The sequence below is a fragment of the Talpa occidentalis genome, unplaced genomic scaffold, assembly GCF_014898055.3.
Source record: "Talpa occidentalis isolate TD23 unplaced genomic scaffold, MPIMG_talOcc4v2.1 talOcc4.12, whole genome shotgun sequence".
In the NCBI taxonomy this organism is placed as follows: domain Eukaryota; kingdom Metazoa; phylum Chordata; class Mammalia; order Eulipotyphla; family Talpidae; genus Talpa; species Talpa occidentalis.
Window position 1 is genome coordinate 49,552,734 of NW_023601212.1, and position 24,409 is coordinate 49,577,142.

The window sequence follows — 24,409 nt, forward strand, 5'->3', positions numbered from 1 at the left end:
TTCAGATAAACAATGAGTAATTTTTTGGCATAAGTAAGTCCCATGCAATTTTTGGGACACACTTAACTGGCAGTCCTGTATCTTAAGTGGCAACCTGACCAAGGCACCATGCAGAGGATTTTTAAATGCAGATTCCCAGCCTCAGCCTTGCAGATCATGATTCTTCTGCTCTGGGATGGGATTGAGATGAGGGTGTCCCGGTCACACCTTCAGAAACACCGATGAGGTTCTCTAAAGGAGTCCTAAGAACGTCCACAGTGGCTCCACACCGTACTCTTCAGAGCCACTCATTACAAATGAATACATAACATGGAAATGTAGGTCTGGCAAAAATCTATCCCTTGAAAGGACTGTCAAATAAAAGGCCAAAGGAAAGCAAAACAAAACAACAACAGAAAAAAAAAAAGTAGAACCTGGAAGAAATCCAGTGATACACCCTGTGTGAATTTCCTGCCATGTTCCTGGGAAAAGTGATGGGGCTGGGCCCACCATGTCTTGCAACAGGACAGGCAGACTATTAAGCACTTTTTTCCATTTACTTTCTTCAGGTCACCCAGGTTTCGACACTCTGCTCTAAATCAGGCTCTGCAGACAACTCTGAGTGCATTCTTTCCAATGCAATACAGGAAGCCGGAAACCACCACCCTAGAAGAACCCCAGAGACCAGAGATGGGAAAATCACTCCAGTGTGCAGCTCCAGGGTAACAAGAAGTGATCGGGAATGGTGGGTGAATTTCAGGCCTGCTCTACAGTGTGAAGTTAATTTAAATGCTACCATAAAGTAGGTGGTCATTTAAAAAAAATGTCTATTCTTCAATGATGGCAGATTCCCTCCACCCAGGACCAAAGCTCAGTCAGAGAGGACACATCCCCACTCCAACCACATCTGGAAGGCTTCCAGAAAAAGCTCACTTTCCATCCACAGCCTCCACGATCTTGACCTCAATCTCCTGCTCGTACAGGGAACGTAACATCCGGTCCCGTCTGTCCTTTCTACGCTTCAGGTTTATCATGAAGATCTAATGCAGGAAGAAAAAGACAAGAGAAACTCAAATGATTCTGGTCATTTTAGGCTGTTCGAAAAATTAAGTCAATGTAAGGACCCACATTTTAGTTAGAATAAGGAATGGAAATGAAAGGTAAACTAGTTAAGATTTGTTTATATTTCCTATCAGGTCAAAAGATATTCATCCAAACTTTCTATTTTTTTTTTTTAAAGATTATTTATTTATTCATTTATTTATTTATTTATTTATTTATTTATTTATTTATTTATTTATTTATTTATTCAAGCACTGGGTACAGTCAGAAGCACGGGAGAGTGAGAGAATTCACCAGAGCCAGAGCAGAGAGCAGAACTGGCAGAAGGACCGAAGTATACTGCTGAGGGGAGCAGCGGGCGCGGCAGGAGAGGTCTGCTTGCCATGAGAGACCCTCGCCTGTGGCTGGGGATCGAACCGGTGCTGTAGAGGCTGCAGGCAGCTTCGCAGCCCAGCACTCAACCGCCGCGTCACCGGAGAGGCCCCAGAACTGCTTTGTAAATTGAATCCTTTGCAGTGACTTAACCCTCTCTTTGTATCTGATTTTTGTTTGTGAACATGTTCACCCAGGTTGTGAGATAAGAAAGTTCAAAAAGTTACTTTTCAGGAAACCCATGGAGAATGGAACCCCCAAACACAGGAAACTAAAAGATGGCAGTTTGGTAGTGAATTAAGTTTATCAGCAGACTGAGTTTCCATATTATTTACTTAAGTATTTGTCATAGACCAGTTCCTGTGCCTCAGTTTCCTCATCTGTCCAACTGGAATAATACATGTACTATCTCATGGGTACTAAATATTAGCTGTTGTTATAACTTATATCCACTGTAGATCAATTTAAACTCATCCAAAGAGTAAGTCTAAAGTCTTACACATTCTATTTATTTCCAAAGGTTCCAAACTGAATTAACAAGGTCTGTTTTGTAGCTTCTTTGCCAAAATTCTTCTACTTCCTTAGAGAGCAGGGGGTTTTTATGAAAAGAGCAGAGAAAGGGTACTGCATGTGTGGGGAGATTTCAGAAGAAGAGGGGCAGGAGGAATAGAGAGGCATAATTTCTACCTCACGTGGCTCTGGAGGAAATGTGAAAGGCAGGACACCAACTGGTCCATGACACACCAGAGAGTGTGTGTTCGGATCTCCCCCAGGCAGCTGGGTCCATCTTTAGCACCTCACCTTGTCCCCTAAATTCCTGATGGATGCACTAAACACTCGCAGACAAGGCTACTCCAGGGAGTTACAAATAGTGAGACTTTGGTTACCACCCCAGATTTAAGGAGTCACAGAAGTACCCGACAGATGGTATTAAAGGGAAACTAGTGCTTTAATAAGGCACTAAGTGACCAACAATAAACTCACTTTCAACATTAAAATTAGTCCTCTCAAGAGGGGGATAGCTGAAGACCTGCCAGCAAGACATAATGCCAACACATAGCATGGAAAAAGAGGAACCTACAGGAATAGGTCACACAGCACTGGCTTCACCCCGACCCACTATCTAGATGACTTTGAGGAAGAGAATGAACAGTGCAGGGTCCAGTTTCCCTGTGTGTGAAAGGAGGGAGATGGACAAAGCCATCTCTCAAGTTCAGTTCAGGTTAAACTTCTTCGATATGTGATTTATGATAGCCTGCTTCAGGAATAAAGAAGAAAGAAGAACGTCCAGAACAAAGAAGAAAATGTAGTCTTACTAACAGCCTGGAGGTTTGACTAGGTTGAGCGTTGGTTTACATGGTCTTTGCACATGATCATAGACGCATTATGTGTTTCTGTGGGAGCAGAAGCTATACTAGCTAAAATTTCAATCCTTCCTTATAAAATATTATCACTTCTACCCATTTATGTACAGCATTGGGCAAAGAAACAGATGGGGAAGCAAGATATTCTCTGAAGAAATCATCTGCCTCACCTAGGGCCAAGTAGATCAGATGCAACATTATCTTCTTCTTCTTTTTTTTTTTTTTTTAAGATTTATTTATTTAGGGCCTCCCAGGTGGCGCAGCAGTTGAGCGCTGGGTTGCGAGGCTGCCCGCGGCCTCTGCGGCGCCGATTCGATCCCCGGCTGCTCCCCGGCCACTGGAGGAGGGTCCCACATGGCGCACAGACCTCTCCTGCTGCCCGCTGCTCCCCTCAGCAGTGTACTTAGGTCCTTCTGCCTGCTCTGCTCCCTGCTCTGGCTCTGGTGAATTCTCTCGCCCTCCCGCGCTTCTGACTGTACCCAGTGCATGTATAAACAAGCAAACAAACAAACAAACAAATAAATAAAAACATGGCTCTATTTAAAAAAAAAAAAAAGATTTATTTATTTATACAAGCACTGGGTACAGTCAGAAGTGCGGGAGGGTGAGAGAATTCACCAGAGCCAGAGCGGGGAACAGAACAGGCAGACTGACGAAATACACTGCTGAGGGGAGCAGCGGGCGCAGCAGGAGAGGTCTGTCGAGCCATGTGGGACCCTCGCCGGCAGCCAGGGATCGGACCAGCACTGCAGCGCTCAACTGCTGCGCCACCAGGGGAGGCCCAGGTGCAACATTATCTTCTCACCTCCTTTGTTTACCTAACTGGGTAACTCTTTGTTTGAAAACCTAATTTCCGCAGTAGCTCTGACCTTGCAACTTCACGCCTTGTGTTCCTCTATCTTTCATTTTCTTTCTGTTTGGAATCACACTGTGATGGCCATGTTCCAAGCCCCAATTTTACAGCTAGGGGAAGAGAAGGGCCGTTGCTCAGGTGTAGACATGGAGTTTACCTGAGGTCACTCTCCAGGAGCACAAACACAAAATCAAACCAACAATCAACAGAAATGTAACAAACAGCACCCTCGAATCAGAAACCGCCCAGCAAGGAAGACTTTAGCAAGTAACAACCCAGTCTCAGTTTCTGCCAGGACAAGGGCAATAAAAACTGCAGCCATGAAGGAAAAACACAGACGGCTTGCTCATACTCGGTGAACAGTAAACAGAGAAAGAACACATGGCCAAAGGCAGCCAGACACCAAGAGGGCTGGACACTGGACAGACTGGAAAGAGCCCTAAAAATCCCTCTCCATCATCCTCTTTCTGTTCCAAACAGAGAGTTGATTTCCCTGGGCTCAGGCAAATAGAGTCCCTGAGCTTGTGCCCCTTGCTAGACTTGGCATTTTCCAGAGTGACCGTTTCCAGGAATGACCAGTCCTTACAGCCCCGTCCAAGGGAGAGGCCAGAGGCAGAAGATCCTATTCTGTCCCATTTAATTTGCTTTGCTTTGGTCCTCAGGGGAGGAATTTATAAGAGGAAAAATGAATATATGTAAGGGCGCTTGGGTCCATTTACCTGGAACAGGGAACTGATGAGTGCTGCAGGGAAGGAAAGGCCAAGTAATTCATGAAGCCAGTCCAGGGCGTGGCATGGGAAACCCTTTCTGCAGCCCTATTTGTTTTTGGAAACTGCACTTTTGTCTAATTCCCCTATGCCACACTTGCCATCATCTCTCCTCTGGGGAAGTAGCATAATAGCTGCTGACTCTTCTTGTATTTAATATTCAAGAACCATTCCTACCAACTCCCAAAGTCCAGGTCCAAATCAATTTTGTGGACAAAATCCCAGTTCCCAGTCCCAGCAGCTCTTTGGAAGGCTGTCCTTTGAGGGCCAGGATTATACGGTACCAGGTGGTGAACAATGAAGCAGTGGCAATGAGCACTGAGCACTGAGCAGAGCCTGACCTCTAACATATCCCAAATCTACGAAAAAATTGTCTCAGTTTGTGGACTCCTGAGACATTAGCCTCACCTTTAGACCACGGAGCTCCTGAGTCCTGCCTCAGCAGAAGCATCTCCATAAAAGAGGGAGGTTCCAGGTTCCCTGCCCCAACTAATAAGGCGCAGGGCTGAACAGCCAGGTGAGGATATGGAAGACTTGGAGGAGACATGGAAAAAGGAGACATGCGGAGCAGAGACCCATGAAGGAGGGCTTGTGTCTCAGTTTTGGACTTGCACTAAGGTTTTGGAGGACATGGAAGAGACACATGGAGTCAAACCACATAGGGACACTTGTAAGAGACACGTGGGTGGGAGACTCATGAGAGGCTGACAATGGCAGCCTTTATCTTGACTCATACATTAATTTTGTTCTTTTTATCCAAAATATGCCTGGCCCCTTTGGTCCCTTTCCTATGGTTCCCAGCCAGAAGATGCCTTAGACTTGTGGCAAATTTTTAGGCCTCAGCAGCCCAATTTTGGGCCAACCCTGTTTGTCATTCACCCACCAGGGGATGGGTAACTGTGGGTATTTCATTAGGAAACTATATACTTTCTTTTCTTCTCTCTCTATGTATAATAATTCTATTAAAGATCTCGAACACTAAGAGTTTGCTTGGTTTTTATGTGGCAGATGGCAGACTCACTTTAGGACATTCAAGTTGGGGTGTCCCAGGGTGCCCCTAAGTCTGCCCGCTACCTAGATGGCATGAAGGACCTATGAAGGATTCAGCAATTTGGAGTCACTATTATGGTCCTGTCCAGTGCCTGTTGAATATATAACCAAGAGAGGCATCTCTTTATCCCTCTGCTTCATTCTTTATTCAATAGAAATAGATAATAGAAAGTTGTCTGCTGAAAGGGAGAATTTTAGAACAGATTTCATTTCTCTCTCTCTTTTTTTTTTTGTCTTCTCAAATCTGCTCTCTGATTTTTCCCATGGAAGAGCAGCAGAGAGAAAAAAAAAAAAAAACACAGTATTTCAGCACAGTTCCACCACAGTTCCAGCGCTAAGACATATATCCTCTGTGACCCCTTGATGAAACTTTTGATGAAAAAGTTGATAAAATGTGGCAATATCTGCTACTGAAAATATTGATTCACTTTCACTATTAAATAGTAACTTCTTGGAGGCCTCCCTGGTGGCACAAGGGGTTGAGACGTAACCTATGAAGCTACCCGCAGCCCCTGCAGCACGAGTTGGATCCTGGCCAGGGAGCTACCCACATGGCGCAGCAGACCTCTTCTGTTGCGCCCGCTGCTCCCCTCAGCAGTTGATTTCAGTCAGTCTGCCTGTTCTGTTCCCCATTCTGTCTCTGGTGGGTCCTCTCACCCCCTACACCTCTACCCTGTACCCTAGTTCTCATAGGCATAAATAATCTTTAATAAATAAATAAATAGTGACTTTTTTCTGGCTCAAAGAATAATGACCATGGACCTCTTCTTTCAAATAAGAAAACTGAGGCACAGCCAAAAAGCCGGTGGTTTCCCAAGACTCAGGGCCTTTTCACAGATGAGTGCTCAGGCTCCTCCACCAACGTAAACACATAAGCACGTGGCACACACACACACAGCCACCTTTCCTACCTCATCAAATCCCATCTTGTCTGGATATTTGGGGACAACTGAGACAAACTGGGAGGGCTCCATGGGAGGGCGGTCAACTGGAAGACACAAGAAACATGCAGAATGCTGGTTAGTGACAGGGTCAGAGAAAAGCTGCAGTCGAGTCCGCAGTGGGGACCACTCAGTGGGTCTCCCCCACCCACTGGCCAACAGGACCCGGGGGTCAGGGTGCTGAGTCAGAGAGTGCTTGTTTCTATGAAGATTGCAGATCAGCCTGCAATATTGTGAATTATAAGAAAAACATACACTGGGCATTCAGAGGACCAAAATAGATGTTACTCACACATATTTGGTTTTCATCTACAGTTCCTGGCTCACATCTCCCCAAACCTTTGGAATTTCCCTGGTGTGGTGAGTGATGAAGGTGTCCATTGTTATGTTACTGAGAGGACTTTTTGGGAAGACCCTAAGAAAGGGCACTAGTGTTGGCTGGAGAACCAAGCTGGTGATTGAAGAGCTGGGGCCTCCAGTCCCGCCCTCCTGGACCACTTGGTAGGGGAGAGGGGCTGCAGATTGAGTTCAGTCGCCAAGGGCAGTGATGCCTAGGTAATAAAGTCTTGGGCATTCTGCTGGTTCCCAGTTCCAGAAGGACAGAAACACCTATGTATTTCTTCTTACTGTTCATTCCAATCCCTGGGATAAATTGGTGACATGGTGATTACAGTTTCCTGAATTCTGTGTGCCAAGTTAGCAAACCAACTGAGTCTGAGGTGGGGGCCCCCTGGGAGCTTCTGATTTAGAAGCACAGGTAACTGCCTGGCTTGCAGCAGCTGGTGTCTGAAGTCTAAGGAGGGGGTGTGTGGGAATCTCTAGTCTGAAACTGGTTGGTCAGAAACACAGTTAACAGCCTGAGCTGGCAACTGGCATCTGAAGTGAGAGATGCAGTGAGAGACGGAGCTCTCTGCCTATGGAACCCGATGCTGTCTCTGGGTAGACAGAATTGAGCTGAATTCTTGGACATTGAGCTGGTATCTGAGAATTGCTTGTTGGTGTGGGGAGCCTCTACATAAATTCACATTGGAATCGGGGTGAGGGAACCCTTATTCATTGCCCCATTTCCTTTAAGACCTATTTTCAGATAATTTGCAAGGTAGTTTAGGGTAACGGTGAAGTGTGAGGGATGTGGAGTCAGATGGTCTAGGGCCAAACTCTGGTCTGTGATGATCTAGAAGAGTCAGGTGACCTCTCCAAGTCTGTTTCTTTGTATGTGGAATGAGGACATAAAAGTATATCTTTTATGATGTTAAAAAATTTAAATGAGACCTGGATGCAAAGTACTCAACGCAATAAAATTAACTAGTAAAGACTCAATAACTCTTAGCTATTATTTAGGTGACCCATGGTGAAACAGCTCAGAAACAGACTAGAGTTTATTCCAATAGTGCTTTTTTTCTTGTATATTTAAAACTGTCAGAATCAGACTATTTTTTAATTCCGTCCAGATAGGTTTAGCTACAGGTACTCAAAACACATTTATTTTAATAAGAATTCACCTCTATGGTCCAATCCACGTCCCAGAGCTTGACACAGAGCTAACAGAGAAGTTTCCACATGGGAGGGACACCGCATCTTAATAAAAGTATGTTTTATTTGATAGTAAAAATAAAAGCTTTCTTTTCAAACTCTATAGTTCAAGGGCCGAAAGCAATTATTAAAGAACTTGAAAAGGTCTTGAAGATTTTTGGTATTACACATATTTAAAGAACTCCTTTGTTTTTCCTGAAAGGAAATGAACAAAATTTCATTTTAAATACAAGAAAATTTAAAATGAGAGCTGGTAACTGGGTTGTCTGAAGAACTGTTGGGGAAGGCCGTGGCTACTGCTCCCAACGTCCATTCTCCTCTACTCCAGGAATACGAGCCAACACATTTTCCTGCCCTTGAAGCCCATTATGGGCATGCAACTTGCTGGAGGAGGTTTAAATTGGGACTGCTCAACATGCCAAACCCTCCCTCACTGCCCCATTACCCCCCACCCCAGCTCCCCTACCCCCACAGTCCCCACAGAATCCTCCCTACCCTAACCTACCCCACAGTCCACCTCAACAGTCCTCCCTACCCTCTACTTTCCCTACTATAGTCCCTTAATAGTTCCCTCAAAGTCCCCCCACATTACCCCTTCCCTCACAGTCCTCCCAACTCTTCACCTATAGTCCTCTCTGCTCTACTCCCATACTCACAGTCCTCCCCACCTCCTTATATTCCCCCAATAATCCTCTTTCCCTCCCACAGGACCCTCCAAGTATCCCCCACATAGTCCCCCCCAGGGATCTAGGAGTACAGGCAGATATGAGGAGCCACCCTGAAGCAGCTTGGACTAAGCACCAACACTTGGAAGGCAGCTGCCTGAGCAAAATCGAAGAGCAGGCAATAGAGGTTTTGGACACCATTTGATAGCTCAGTATAACTTCACCCATCCTGACTGAGACACTGTGCAAAGGGCTTTATTTGTTTAGTTTATACTTCAATGGGATATTAGAGAGAAAAACATGATATCCACTTTTATTATTGATCAAATGATGCCAGAGACAGGAGTTGGTATTATTACTCTAACCCTGGCCTTTAGAGACACATTTCTATCAGGTCAAGTACATGTGTCTGCTCACATGAGCAGCCAGAATATCTCAGTCCTTTCTGCTCCACCCCACTCTCTATGAATTGCTTTACAAATCACAAACATTGATTGAGGGCCCACCATATACAGGGTTAGGTTCCTAAGAGCAAGGAAACTTAGCAGTCAAACTCTTCCTGACCTCGGTATTGTTTGAGGAGCTTCCTTGCCTTCCCTCCTTGGGCTTCCAGGTTGTTCTAGGTTATAGGCTAAGTTACCATTTGCACACCCTGGGCCTCTGGCACTCACATGGCCTGCATGGCTTGAACATTTCCCTCCAAGAGACTGCTTTTATTGACGTTGCTTCCACCAAACATGGGCAGTGTTCTTAGGACAAGAGTCCCCAAAAAGCCACGAGTGGCCGGATCCTAGAAGCCAACAGTGAGCAGAAATATGAGAAATATGTCTGAGTTTTGCCACTGAAGGCAGAGGTAAGCTACAGAGAAAAGCAGCCATGAATAAGACTAATTCAAGCTATGAATTAGACAGAAGAGACTTACTACACGGGAGGAGATGTGTCCTTGCTAACATGAAACTTGAAGGTATATCCCATCTCTGTTTGGGATCATTCCTGACATTCATAATTTATCCAGCCCCTCATTGAATCCCTCCCTACATAGTCCCTACTGTCCCACTACTTATAACATTGCATTTTATTGGCTCCTGGGTAGTTTTAGTATCTAGGCACAATAACTACTGTTAGAAAGCGCCTAATACTCACTAATCTCCAGGCTACACACTTGATATGTATAATCATATTTAACTAATCTTCACAAAAAGGAATGGGGGTCAGGTATGAACGTCATGAATGTCCCTTTTTCACAGATAAGGAAACAAAAGCTTCCACAACATGCTGAAATCAGAGAGCTGGTAGAGTGGGTATTTGAACCGAGCTCTGATGCACACTCAAACCTTACCCCCCCCCACCCTGCCCCTGAAAGGTAATCGTGGGTGTCAAGTGGCCCTTGGCAACTGGGTGGGTTCACAGTAGCTCAATGAGCTAAGTCCTTGCTCCTGGAGGACCATCCCTTGTTCTTCCTTTGTGGTCTACACTGAAGCACATAACCATTCAGCCCACCACATCCAGGCCCCAGTCTGGAAAAGTAATTGAGAGATTGTACTGAGAATAAATTTTAACCATTCTCTCCCATCATTTCTCCATAACTTCTCCCAGTGCTGCAGCCACCACCCTCGCTCAGCCCTTACTCACTATGTCTGAGTTTTTAGAGTATTTTTACACACTTTTCTCTGTGGCCTCATTCCAACTCATTTTGCACATTGTTGTCCAGAGTCTGCTTCCTTAAGCTCAGATCTGTTCTCGAACATAAGCTGTCATACTTGGCACAGAAGTGTTTCACAATTTATTTCATGGTTTTTAGCTCCACGACATCACTTTATCCTCACCTTTTTACTAGTTTATGTATTTATTGGTTGTTATTTGTATTATACATGAAGCAATTGAGACCAACCCAGATGTAGATTTGCCCCTGTTCAAATGAGTGACTGGCACTGGCAGAACTGGAACTCTCAGTTCTAATTTCAAGTCCAACAACCTTAATAATCTTTACATGATTTTTGTTGCCTACAAATGTCATCATGGAGAATGGGCACCAACCATTTCCCATCACCTCACGCTCCGACTTGTAATCTCCCCAAACTACATAACACGTTCACTTCTATCATCATTACAAGATGAACTCTCTTGTCATTTACCCTCAAATTTTCTGTCCAGAAACACACCCTTAAGCACTCTGTACAGCACCCAGTGTACTAAACAAGTAAACACATGTACAATGATGGGCCCGGCTTAAGAGAAGGGTTGGCCTTGTTGCTGTTACACCCATCTCCAACCCCACCCAAGCTCTCCACTCTGGCCTCTGAAACTCAAGTCTGCAATTCACAAGCTCCCTCACATTTCCAGTCTCTTCTTTTCCTGCATGTCCCTTTGCCTTTCTGTTTTAACTTGGCTTTCCTTCGGGAACACTGCCTCCCTTTAAACTGTCAGAGTGGAAGCTGATTTTTCTCATATCCCCAACTCCCTCCAAGCTGTTTCCTTTTCATTTTTCAAAACCCCCAGCTTTTTCTGAGGCATCTTTTAGCACCTCCCTCCCCGCCACCTGCTGATCATACCCTCTCTGTTACTACTGCTCTGACCTCTGACTCCCAATCTCACTGGCACTGGCACTGCCACCATCTTAGAAACCTCAGCATCCAGGTGGTGATGCAGCCAACCACCTGACTTTTAGGGTCTTGATCTTGGCACCAACAATCCTTCTTGCAGGACCCACTGCCATGTTTTCATCCATCACACCTGTCATGTGCACACTTCCTCTAGTATCTGGCCCAGATTTCATGGGCTAGCACTCTAACCACCCCTTGTAAAGACCCTTATGTCCCTTCCATTGTTCTTGCTTGATAAAACCTGATGTGACTGTCCCTTTACTCAGCACCGACAAGAACACTGAGTCACTTCAAAATTACAACCACAGGTGTCAAATGGGCTGGACATTGCCAAAAGAAACAATGATATTCCAGAGTGAATTCACTTTCTTGCTCTGAAAGATCTATTTTTCTTCTTGTCTACTGTCCTGACGCCTCTCTTATCTCCCTCGAGTTGATGACTGGACTGCATACTTCATGGAGTAAACAGACAAGTCAAAGCAAACCTACCTCTTCCTTCTACCTCGAGTCCATAAAGCCAGCTGCATCTGCACCACAGTCTCCTCCTCTGCTACTGGGGAGAAGCCCTGCTGTTTCTGTGCAGGGCAATCTCTCCCACATGGCCCCAGGGCATGATCCTCTTATTTTCACAAGGACTTTAGTCTTAAAATCCCCATCTTTCTACATCATTAAGTTTTCCCTCTCATTAGCATATCAGCCTGCTGTAAAATTCTATCTTAAAAAAAATAAAATCAACACAACATAAAACAGCCTCTCCAGTGACCTCTCACCCCTCAGAGCCACCCATTTCTCTGCTTCCATGTTAAGATGGCACCTTCTCCTTTTCCCATCATCCTCTTTGGTCTGCTCAAATGGGCTTGTGTCCCCATCACTGCAGTGAAGTGGCTCTTTTCAAGCTCACCACAGATGTTGCACTTTACAGACTCAAAGAGCAAATCTCTCCTCAAGCTGTACTTGACTTCTCAGCATCTATTCATTCTTGAAACACATCTCAGTTTTCCCTTCCAGTTTTCTGCTGTTTATCTCCCCCAGGGATCTGTTCTCCGACTTTTCCTCCTCTTTCTCTATTTTTTTTTTTTTTGACTAAAGTTCACACTGTTCCATGGCTTCAAATATTCTTTCAATGCTGACAATTCTCAAATGTCTCCAGCTGGTTCCCCTTCCCTGAACTCCAGTTTCCCACATCCACTTCCCTGCTAATCTCCCCATTCAGATGTTTAATAAATATCTTAAGCACATATGACAAAAACTTCCCTCCCCACGACACCATTCCCTTTCTTTGAGTGGTATATTGGGCCAGAATCATGGCATCGTCCTTGTTTCCTCCCTTGCCCTTATCAGCTGTATCCAGGTCTCTGTGAGTTCTGCTGACTTTGCCTCCAAATATGTTTCCCATCACCTCATGGTGCAGCCTGCAGCCACCACCGTCATCTCTCACTAGGACAGAGGCTCTGCTTCCCTACATTCTACTGCCCACACCATGGCCTGAGTGATATTTCTAAATGCTTAGCTCCCCATCAGGCCCCACACGCCTGCCTCCACATGGATCCCTAAGACCCTTAGAATAAAACTCATACTCCTTTCTGGGGCCATATGGCTGCATGTGCTCTAGTTGCTGCTTCCTCCACACCCATATCTCCTTCCTCTCAGCAACTCATGTCTATACCCAACCACATCGTCCTTTGTGCCTAGAGCACCCACACTCTTTCCTAATGGCCTAGCATGTGAGTCCTTTATGCCTGAGATATCCCCTCCACACACCCCCACCACCACAATGTTCACATGTCTGTATCTATTCCTGTGTTGTAGTATAAATTCCTAGCAGGCAGAGTTTCTGCAGGTTTTGCTCACTGCTGTATCCTCAGTATCTTCAACAATCCTTAGAACATAGAATAAATACCTCTAGTCTGACTGTCTCTCCAAAGCTTCGTTGGCCTCTTACTGCTTTTAGGATGGACACTATGCTTTAGCTGGGCATTCAAGGACCACAGCGATTAAACCACTGTCCTCTCCAAACTGTATTTCCTCCTGCTGTTCTACTCTCTTCCAGGCTCAGATGTCTTTGCTCAGTTTGTTTCCTCTGCCTGTACGGTCCTTCATATCTAAACTCCACACTTCTACAGTATCAGACTAAGAACAATCAGGACTGATCATCTCCTAGATTAGCTCAACCCATAACAATATTTCTCTATTCCAATTCCTGTTGTTTTTCTATCTCCTCCTTTCACAGGGCATTACGATATTTTGTTGGGGTCATTTTCATGGCTGTCTTATCTCCCCAGTTAAATATAAACTCACCAGAAACAGGATAGGTTATATTTTGACTATCCAGTACCATCACATATTATAAGTAGAGATTCAAAGTCTGTACATGAATAAAATGCCTTTTCTAATGCTTCAATGGGTAGAGACCAGTTGCAGTCATTTATTTTGCCTACGGGTTCCAACCCTGTTCAAAGTGCTAGCTTACCTTCCCTGAGGAGACACTTTTCAGATATGATTTCAACATCACCAGCCTTTTTTCTTACATGGGCCTCCAGTTGATATTTCTGCACTCTCACCCTCCAAGGTTTATTTTCCACTTCTTCTCTTTTTTTTCCACTTATTTTCTTATTCAACTTAAAATTCAGAGCCTGAGATTACAGCAAAACTATGCAAGGAAGATAAACACAAGAATTAACTAAACTACCATATGTAAATTGGCCCCAGTACTCGAGTTGGCATGGAGAGGGAGATGAATAAAAACAGCTTTAAATTACAGGTTCTTCTCAAATGAATTCTACCTGCCTAGCATGCCACGTGCCTATTTGTCATAACTAAAATACTTATTGACGGGCCTCCCTGGTGGTCAGTGGTTGAGCGCTGGGCTGCGAAGCTGCCTGCAGCCTCTGCAGTGCCGGTTTGATCCCCAGCCACCAGGCGAGGGTCCCACATGGTGCGCAGACCTCTTCTGCCGCCCACTGCTCCCCTCAGCAGTGTACTTCGTCAGTCTGCCTGCTCTGCTCCCCGCTCTGACTGGCGAATTCTCTCACCCTCCCGCACTTCTGACTGTACCCAGTGCTTGTATAAATAAATAAATAAATCTTTTAAAAAAAATACTTATTGACAATATTGAACTTCTGTGTATGGAGAACTTTCTAGGCTCTCAGTTCTTTTGGGGAAACCAAGAGAAGGCCAGGCTCTGGCTGGCCCCTGCTTGTGCTGACAGTTTTGGAATCAAGACTGACAGCTGTATTAACAGCCCTAATAACAGAAACAGGTTCATTTTTTATGGATTTGATGTCTATTATTATTTTATTTGCTCCTTCCAATCCTGCCAAGTCAGTGTTATTATTCTCACTCTACATGCACAGGAATGAAACACTCTGAGGGGGTGATTCTCCTTTCCTTTTAGAAATGTATATGGCAATATAATTAACATTGTGACAAGTGATAGTCTGGGTACAAGTCCATTATTCTGGCTTCAAGTTCAATGCTCTTTGCAACACAATTTTCATACACTCATTCACTTGTCTGGCATTGCCATCAGCAAATACTTGTTTGGTGCCAGCTATATGTCATGTACTCATTGCATGCACTAAAGGCAGTAAAATACACCTCTAGGCAGTAAAATACGTCCTCTAGAACACAGAGCAGGGGTAGAAAAAGTGTGCCTTAAAGAAAATCACAAAAGAAAGTCCTAAGGGCTGGTCCCAGAAATACTGTCACAATGAACCAGATCCTTATTCAACCTGCATTGCCCCTCCATGAAGACTTTTTATTTCCATTGCCCTCATTCTTGGTACTTCGAGGACAATAGCGATTTCATTGAAAAATGTTTCTTTTTCAATCCTAGGATCACTGAGACAAGGAAAGTCCAGATGGCTTTCAAATTGGTGTGCACATCAGGATGCAGATGTTGTCACAGCAGGAATGCTATGCTCCTCCCCAGGTATAACCTATGGGGGCAATTTGTTCAACACCACCCCTGATAATAGAGCTGATTAATGTTTTGCAAACATTTTCCTGTGGAAATACAGTAGGGAAGTTTGCTATAAAGGACTCTTCCGATGCATCTTTTAAATTGTTATTGTCTGTCCTCCCCAGCCATGTTTATTAAAAAAAAAAAAAAATCCCCACTTTCTATTTCCTACGTCTCATTTCTCTCCTAGTTTGAATTCTGATTCAGCCTTTATTGACACTATTTTTGCTATGGACAGTAACTGCAAAAAACTGCACTGCACTTTGTTTTCAGCCTTTATCTTACTTGAAGTTTCTTCTTTCACATCTCATGCTTCTGTTTCTTGAAATTCTGTGATATCACATTATCTTGTTGATGAGCCCCAACTCACCAATATCTTTAGGCCTGTTAGCACTTAAGTTCCAGCTTCATCTCTCCAACAATTCACAGTGAATCTTTGCCTAGACTCATTTCATTCATTCAATTATTCAACAAATAGTTCCTGGGTGCCCACCAGATGATGAGTAATGGGTGATGACTTCAGACTAACGTGATAAGCAAAAAATGTATGGTTGTCAATGGAGCAGAGCAGGGTGGTGGATGGGAAACATACTCACAGGCAACTCAGTGGGTTTAAAAATGAACTCATAATCCTTGCAAATTTCTCTGTTATCCTATATGTTCTAAATCACTGAAAATTCCCACAGTCATCCCAAATACTTTAAGTCAAAACTTGGCAGTTTTTCTCTGCCTCCTTTTTGCTCACCCACAAACTTAGCTAAGTCCTTTCAAGTCTGTCATGTTTCTCTTCATCTGTTCCTTCTTCTCCAGCCCCACCACCCTTGCCCTAGCCTGGCTCCTCCCCATCTTTTTCCTAGTTTGCCATGTTGTGTCCTCAATGGACTCTTTCTCTGGCTTGAAACCAGCATCCACAGCCCAGCCCTGATCCATCCATACTGCATGGCTAGAGTGACCTTTCTAAACCCAGATTTCAACCTGCTCTTTCTCTGGTAAAATACCTTTGAAAACGCCCTCCCTTCTTAGACATTAGAGATCCTTCTGACTGAGCACTCCAGCCTTACTTCCTGTTGTGCCCTCCTAGTCACCCCTACTACCCCTACGCTGGAGGGATGAATAACAGAATTTCTTGGATGCAATGTGAAAATCCAGTACAAATAGCCTCTCCTTCGGGAAGCCATTTCCAAAATCCTCCCTCAGGCAGGGTGGAGCTGTAACTTTCTCTTGAAGCCACAGCTGCACATTATGCATGGGAATTAGTGTAACTACAGATTGTTGAGCATTTACCCATCCTGACATCATGCTAGACCAGCAGTAATAGGAAAGCGTATTTAAGGACATGAGCTTTGGAGAGAGTTCTGGTTCAAATCCCAATTGTCATTTGTTTAACAGAATGATCTAGGACAAGTTACTTGCCTGAAAAGTACCTTTACATGTCAATTTATTCATCTTTCATATGGGAATAATAAAACCCCTTTCATCAAGTTGTTAAAAGTTTCAATGAGAAAATGACAATGAGACAATATACAAAAAATCCTTACTGGGATCTGTTGCATCATAAGATATTATTAGTAGAAATCATAATTATTATTGTTGTATTAAACTTTATATGTCATGGAGCATTTGCCTCAAAACACTGGAAGTTCTCATTATCTCCATGTCATAATCAAGGAGGTTAAATGATTTGCTCAGATTCATATAATTAGAGAGCAACCAAGCTAGCCTAAGTCCCTACCACAAACACCATTGTAATCTGGTGGAATGTGTTTGCTGTGCACTGCTGCTTTCTCTGCCTGCCAGAAGCTCCCAGGGAGAAAAGACCTTGTCCTATTCACATTTCATATATGAAAAGTTTAGGAATGAAGGAACAAATGAGTAGGCATGTTGCAGCCAATTCAGACTGATGGCTGTACGACTCCAGTCCTGGCAGAAGGGAGAATGATTGGTGTGGTCACGGTGGCAATGGACAAGAGCCATGGCAGGCTCTGAGTCACTCACTCATTGCTTCTATCTGCACGTGGATGAGGTTCTCCAGTTCCTCCTGCAGCGTCTGATGGGGCTTGAGGGGGATGGGCAGGTAGCCGTAGTGCTCCCTATTGCAGAGGTACATCTGGACACCTGAGGACCCAAGAGAAGAGCAAAGACAACCCATCAGAAGACACTCATCTTGGTTTTACAGTGACAGCTTAAGGAAAAGGAGACTGGACCATGGCTGCTGCTGAGTTTGTCACTGAAGCTCAACAAGTAACTGTTGCGGCACTGCCTGCAGATCTCAAAAAATTAGCTTTTATTAAGAAAATAAAACATAGCAATGGGGGGGGGCTAATAAAAACCCTGGGCCATTCTTTAGCTCAGAGGAAACTGATTTCTTTTCTCTGAAGAAAAAGACTATTTGTGGCCTGGAATGAACATGAAAAGCAGGAAAGGATCAACAAGGAGGCAAGGAATCCTTTCCAGAGAACAGAATGGAACACTCTAATCCACCTACAGGAAATAACATGAAGATGGGGAATAAAATCCATATTCGATATGAAGCAAACAAGAGAATCCTGTAGCACTGCCAGATTATGAAAGCTAAATCTAGGCATGTGTAGAACCAAAAAAAAAAAAGGAAATTTGAAATTCTCAATAATCCTTAGTGTTCTGTCTTAGCAGACATGGACTTGGAGTCAACCAAGAACCACGAAATTGCTATACCAGATTCAGAAAGGGACAGATGGAGTCTGCATTTCAAGTCCTGTTAAGAACCTGCAATATGGGGGTAGCAGAAACATGCCACAAACCTCTTATATTCAACAGTGGCCTTCGCAGCTCCAGCTGGCTGGCTTCCCTGAGAGTTCAATAGCATCTGTGTTCAACTCCACAACTAAGAATCCAGCAATCAAGACGGTCTCATAAAGCTCCAGCAACTGACAGTCCTGACCACTGAACGAATTGCTTAATTAAAAGGATGAATCTGCCTGGCACTGACCCATGTGTCCCAGTCTCTGATTTGTTAATTGCCATAATCATCCCTGCTCTCCCAAGAGCGAATTGCCTGCACAGTGACTGCTCTATGTCATGCCAGTGAAATTCCCTCCCATCAGCTGCATCACCTGCCAAATCAGGTGAAACTGTCTCATGGCATTAACAGAGAAGAATAAGAACAGAAAAGAGGTTTTGTCCTCTTTACTGAATCTGGCTCCAATCAGGGCTGGTCCACTTGGAGCAGTGACACTTCTCTTGCCTTCCCCAACTGAACTCACTGTCTCAGCTATTTGCCTGTATGAACGCTTTTGGAGGACTTCAAAGCAAAACGAATCCTCTTGCAAAGTCATGATGAATTTAGGAAGTGGAAGGGAAAAGATTTGATGTGTAGTTGGCCTCTGTACCCTACTTAGGTAAATCATTTTACTATTTAACTTTCCAAAGCTTCAATAAAAAGGCTATACCAGCTAAGCTATCCATCAAGTAGGAGGAGACCAGAGAGGCCATGAGACACGCAAGGTCATCAATGTTTACCTCCATCACACTTTCTCAGAAAGCTTCTGGATGAGTAGAAGAAGATGAAGCAGGTAGAGGGAAGAAGGGAGGAGGAAGATTACAAACCAGGAAGACTTAGGAGTCCCTGCAGAAGAGGAGAAGAGGGTTCCTGACTGAGACCTGTGGGCTGCTCAGGTTAGATCTAGTATGTCAGAAGGTTTCAGAGAAGACATCTTCACAACCAGGCAAAGAGAACTTCTGTTGACTAGGAAAATCCCAAGAGGAGTATTAGACAATTAGGGATTAGCTTTGGGTTGTATTCAAAATAATAAAACTACATTAAAAATGGGGGACAATTCACATGATCCTACTAGCAAAAACAATGACCAACAATCTCTCTTAAATTACCTTGTAATTATACAAATGGTCTGCAGGCACATGAGAAAAATGTTCAACATCACTTATTATCAGGGAAATGCAAATCAAAACCACAATGAGATACCACCTCATTCCAGTGAGAATGGCCCATATCAAAAAACAAAACAAGAAACAGAATCGCAGATTGGTCCAGTCCCTCTGGAAAACTGGAGGTTTCTCCAAATAATAAAAATAGATCTACCATATGATCCAGAAATTCTAGTCCTTGGCATTTATCCAAAGGATGCAGTAATTCACAGGCATGAGTGCACTCCTATGTTCATTGCAGCTCTATTCACAATAGCCACATTGCAAAAACAACCTAAGTGCCCAACGACAGATGAATGGATTAAACGTGGTGTACATACACAATGAAAGACCACTCAGGTATAAAAATAGATGAACTCTTGCCATTTGCAACAACATGGATGGCACTGGATGGGATTATGTTTGAAGTAAGTCAGAAGGAGAAAGACAAATACCGGATGATTTCACTTGTATGTGGAATACAGAGAAACAAAACAAAGGAACTGACAAAATTAAACCAAAACAAAGCCTAGAAATATGATTCCAGAAGAAGGGGAGGGTAGTAGTGGGAAAAAGGGGTGGAGGGGCCCATTGGCATATGATAAAGAAACATGGGTGCGCCAGTGGGGTTGGGGGTGATACACAGATGAGGAGGTGAGAACTTACTCCCCTGAGTGCTCTAACCCAATGTGATCTCAATAATAAAACTAATAAATTAAAAATTACCATGTAACTATCAAGAAGACGGAGTGATGAGAAGACTGTGTTTGTGTGGAGGGGGCAAAAGAAGGAGAGAGCGCTAACTCCTTGCATTTGGTGGTGGAGAATTGATAGATAATGCCAAAAATAAACCCAGAAAATCAAGAAAACAAGCATGTTATTTAAACACATGGATGTAAGTGGCACACTAATGTCATGTGGAAGAATTTCAAGTTTTTGTCTTCTAGAAGAGGGAACTTGGACAAGGGATGATGTGCAAGGGATTTCAGATTTTATAATAAATCATGGGGGGACAATGTGAATTCTTTCAACTATATGCATGAAAATTTTGGTAAAAATTTTTAAAAACCGAAAAGAAGTGTGTTGATAATTAGTTAAGTGTGTGAAGGAATCTGGCACTCTCAGGGTAAACAATATCCTGTTTGAAGATGAGAGGTGAGTGAAACTATATTTTTGATATTTCCTCTATGAAAATATCAAGCATTTCCTTGTTCTCACATAGCACCTCGACACTGCAGATTGAAATATTTATCTCTATTCTTGTTGATAAAAACTCAGACTCAGGAGGTTGTGACTTGCCCAAAGATATACGGGAAGTCATTAGTAGTAAACTTCTGGCCCTAAAGGGCCAAAGTCAAGTACCCACCCAGGACTATCTCAGCAGCAGTGCCTGCTGCGTTTCCATCCCTGCACACAGGCAGCACTTTTGCTCAGGCCCAGGGACAAGCAGCCCACATCTCTTGCCTCTTTGATTCACAGCAGATGGCTGGCACCAGGCATGGCTCCAGCGGCCACGTGACAGAGCCCAGATCGCTGGCCACAGACAGATGTGAGCTCCTGGCCCTCGTGACATCCCCAGGGACATGCTCGATGGGCCATGCCCACAGCACAGCTACTGGGGTCACTGAGCAGCCCCTCTCCCTCATCACTCACATGTGTCAATGACTGCAGTCAGGGGTGAAGGATAAGGGTTGGTGCTACAGGGACATGCAGACACTTATTTTGGATGTTTAATAAAAGGATACTCTGTATTTTGGCATTATTTACACTAGCTAAGATAGGGAGGCAACCTAAGTGCCCACTGAAAGAGGGTTGGATAAAGAAGAGTGATGTATAATATATCAACGGATATATTGTAGACAAGGGAATATTATTCAACTATGAGGCAGGATGGAATGTTGCCATTTTCAGCAAAATGGTCAGCTCAAGGGGACTTGCCAAAGCAAAGTACTCCAGAAAGATAAAGACAGTGATTGGGTGATTTCACAGATATGGGTAAAATAAGGAAAAAAGTGGAGGAACTGATAAGGCAATACAGTTATAAACTAGCAGACACTGGTAACCAAACTGAGGTTTCTGAAGTTAAGAGGGAGCGGGGAGGAGGAAGGACCAAGGAGGCTTAAGGGATGGTGGTGGCAGTGGGAGGAACATTTAAAAAATAAAAATAAAGGATGCTCAATGAATGAGGCACAGCTGGGGAGCTTGAGTGCCTTCCATCAAGACTCAAGAGAGAGGGGAGTTGCTTTGCTTCAGACCTAAGGAGGGAAGAACGCAGAGATGCCCTGTAGACTGTGGGGGGCTCTCAGGCTTACTCAAGACTCCTGAAAACACTCCATGTCAGGTGAAGCACAACCTTAGGTCTGCATGCCTGTCAGGAAAGCCCTTTCCTTTCCCACCTGACAGTCACTCTACGCCATCTGGACTCCTGACCTGCCATAGATCTGACCCCAGGCTCTCACTCTCTGGTAACTAGGACTTATGTCTCCATAAGTAAAAGTCGAAGGCTAGATTTGGACTTTTAGGGGTGAACCAAATATAGAATATACATGTTATTCTCCACAATGAGTACCTGAGATATATAATGTTATGAGGCAATGTTACTTCAATTAAAAAAAAAAAAGCGTAAAAAAGATCTTCTCTCCCTGATTGACACAAAACCTAACACAAAGCTGGGCACAAAAGCAAATCTCAGAGTTCTGCCTCTCTCTCCTTCCTCCACTGACTGAATCACCAAGCAACCCTTGTCTCCACACCAGCTTTCAGTGTCCAGGGAAGGTCAGTGGGAAGTCTGATCAATGAAGACTGAAGCATCAGTGAATAGGCCAAGCAAAGGGCCAAGCTAAAAACTTCCTACCCAGCCCCAAATCTAGTTATTGGTTCAAGAACACATGTCATAATAGTTCAGTGCAAGGGTCACAATAATGTCTTGTGTCGTGACCATAAAAGGAGGGCTCTGTTGGGCCCAAGAGCATGGCTGTCATTGTTAATAGCTGGATCTTGGCCATTGGTGTCCATAGGGACAGCAACACAGAGGGTGCTGTTATGATTATTGCAGACAATTAATTGGCCCTAACATTACTAAGAAAGGAAGTTCATTTACTATCATGGGAGTATCTTTTAATAAGATGCAGAAAGCAGAAGAGTTGGTTATTTCAGTGATTGCACAGTGGCAGCACAACTGAATACCAGCAGTACCTGCTTGCCTGCTGGAGAAGGCAAAGACAATGATGTCATCGAAGGTCCAAGTGTAGTCCTGGTGTGGGGGGTAGAATGTCAGCTTGTCAGAAGCTTCCTTCCTGAGGTCAATTAGGAATGTGGAGTGGACCATTGGGACTGGGAAGCAGCCCAATCTCTTCCATTCTCTAATCTGAACGTAGTCTGGGGTCCGTTTATAGAAGCCCTATAAAAGAAAGTTGGTTGGTTATGCTCTTTGATCTGAGAACTTCATCTTTCCCAGTCATCTGCTAAGTTGATTTCTCCTAACTTATCACAAGTAAAATGGAGGCCCCCCAACCATGTCACCTCCATTCCCATGATCTTCACCTAAAAATTTCCAATTATGGTCCAGAAATGGTATCCACATATAAAAAACATGAAAAGGGTCTCAGTGTCAAAAGTAATTTTGGTTCCAGCATATCTCTTGATTTAATAAATTCATAAAAGTGTATTTTATGTTGATTTATGATTGAAAATTAAACTGGAATATTAAGAGATGGTACAAAGCAATTAACAGCACAGATTTGGTGACTGACTTTCGAGTTCAAATTCTGCTCAGCTATGCATGGCCTGTAGGTATTGGCCAGGTTGCTGAACCTTGCTGGGCCTAGTCTCTCAACTGGATGACAAGAGTGATGATGTGATCTACTCCCTGGGGTTGCCTGTGAAAATTAAGTAAGGTAAAGCCTAAAGAGTGCTTAGAATAGGGCTTAATGCCAAGAAAGCGTTGATAAGTATTGGCTATTATTAAAATTATAACATTACACTGTGGTTAATATTTTTAAGTAGGCATGTACAGACCACCCTTGAATAGAGAGAGGGTTAGAGAACCACCCTGCCCCATAAGTGTGGGTCTGCTAGACTTAAATGGCCTGCTTGGCTACCATTTTGGTTATGTGCAGTTCTGTCCTCCAATACAGGGTCAAAACAACCTGGTGAATTAGTTACCTGACTTAAAAGAATATAGGATGCCAGACCCTACAAGGCTCAATTTTAACAAAAGCAGGATGCTTCACTGTCCTGGAACAATGGGTATGCATCATGAGGTATGACCTGAATGCCTGGGGGCGAGGGGTATTGACTGATGCATGACCCTGCCCTCCCAGAGTGATCAGCTGAACACCTTATCAATAAGATTGCAACCATGAGTAAGGGTATGTTTTCCATTTCAATACTGAGTCATCAAGCAGATAAAAAAAATATCTCAGCAGACTCACCTTCCCCTGGAAACCCAGATACATAGGCACGTTTGTTTGTTCAGTTTCACCAATCCTTTCTTTCTTTGTTCTCCTATCATGGCTAACTGATGCTATATTATTATTCATAAAAAGGCCAGGATCTTGCTCTTTCAGCAGCATCCAGCATTGTACAGCTTGCTCATGAATTCTGTTTGTCAGTGTGGTGTTGCCAACACAACACACAGTCAAAAATTTTTGTATCTTATTGTCATTCCCTGTATCTTTGGGTTCTGCACTTGAGGATTCAAGCAGCTAACATCTAAGGTTAGTTGAATCCATGAATGAAGAACTATGGATAAACCACGTATAAGTGGATCTACATAGTTCAAACCTGTATTCCAAGGTCAGCCAGAGTACAACCATATAAATGGGCTCTTTTTTCAATGCAGTTACCTATTCAATACCCTGGTGGAGCCACCAAGGCATTTCACTTTTGAAAGATTCCTCTTGAAACTTCCTTGAGAGCAAGCACACATGACAACCGATACCCATGCTTGGTGGTGTTGAACATGCAGGTTTCAAGGAACCCAGTTTATCTTCCCTCCAAATCCAACTGTTCATTCCACAGACATCTCCTAAGGGCCTGTCATCCTCCAGGACTGTGTTAGGTGCTGGAGGTGAAGCAGGAAAGAGCCAGCTCAGTCTTAGGTCTCATTGGGTACCGAGTCAAGCATGCCACCACTGATGATGCCACTTATATCACCAAAGTTCAAATTCATTTGAGAAAAGATGAAGACAAATCTCAACAAACATACTTAAAATATGTGGAATCTTTGACAGGAATTTCCAGAATGTTCTAGGCAATGACAGTCTCATAGAGGGTGAGGTTTCACAAGGAAAGCATGTGAAGGGCAAGGAATTGTTGGATGCCTAGTTACTCATACATTATTAATCATTCAGAT

General features: G+C 43.8%; 1 protein-coding gene across 1 annotated transcript in view; it reads right to left on the reverse strand.

Annotated features, from left to right (window-relative positions):
- Positions 1–24,409, reverse strand: part of COLGALT2 (collagen beta(1-O)galactosyltransferase 2) — a 107,630-nt gene that overhangs the window by 11,153 nt on the left and 72,068 nt on the right. The window contains exons 5-8 of the mRNA XM_037506291.2: positions 22,249–22,453; positions 17,146–17,265; positions 6,359–6,435; positions 913–1,019 (exon numbers count right to left, since the gene is read on the reverse strand). Of these exons, the coding sequence (XP_037362188.1) occupies positions 913–1,019; positions 6,359–6,435; positions 17,146–17,265; positions 22,249–22,453 (509 nt within the window). The remainder of the gene's footprint in view (positions 1–912; positions 1,020–6,358; positions 6,436–17,145; positions 17,266–22,248; positions 22,454–24,409) is intronic.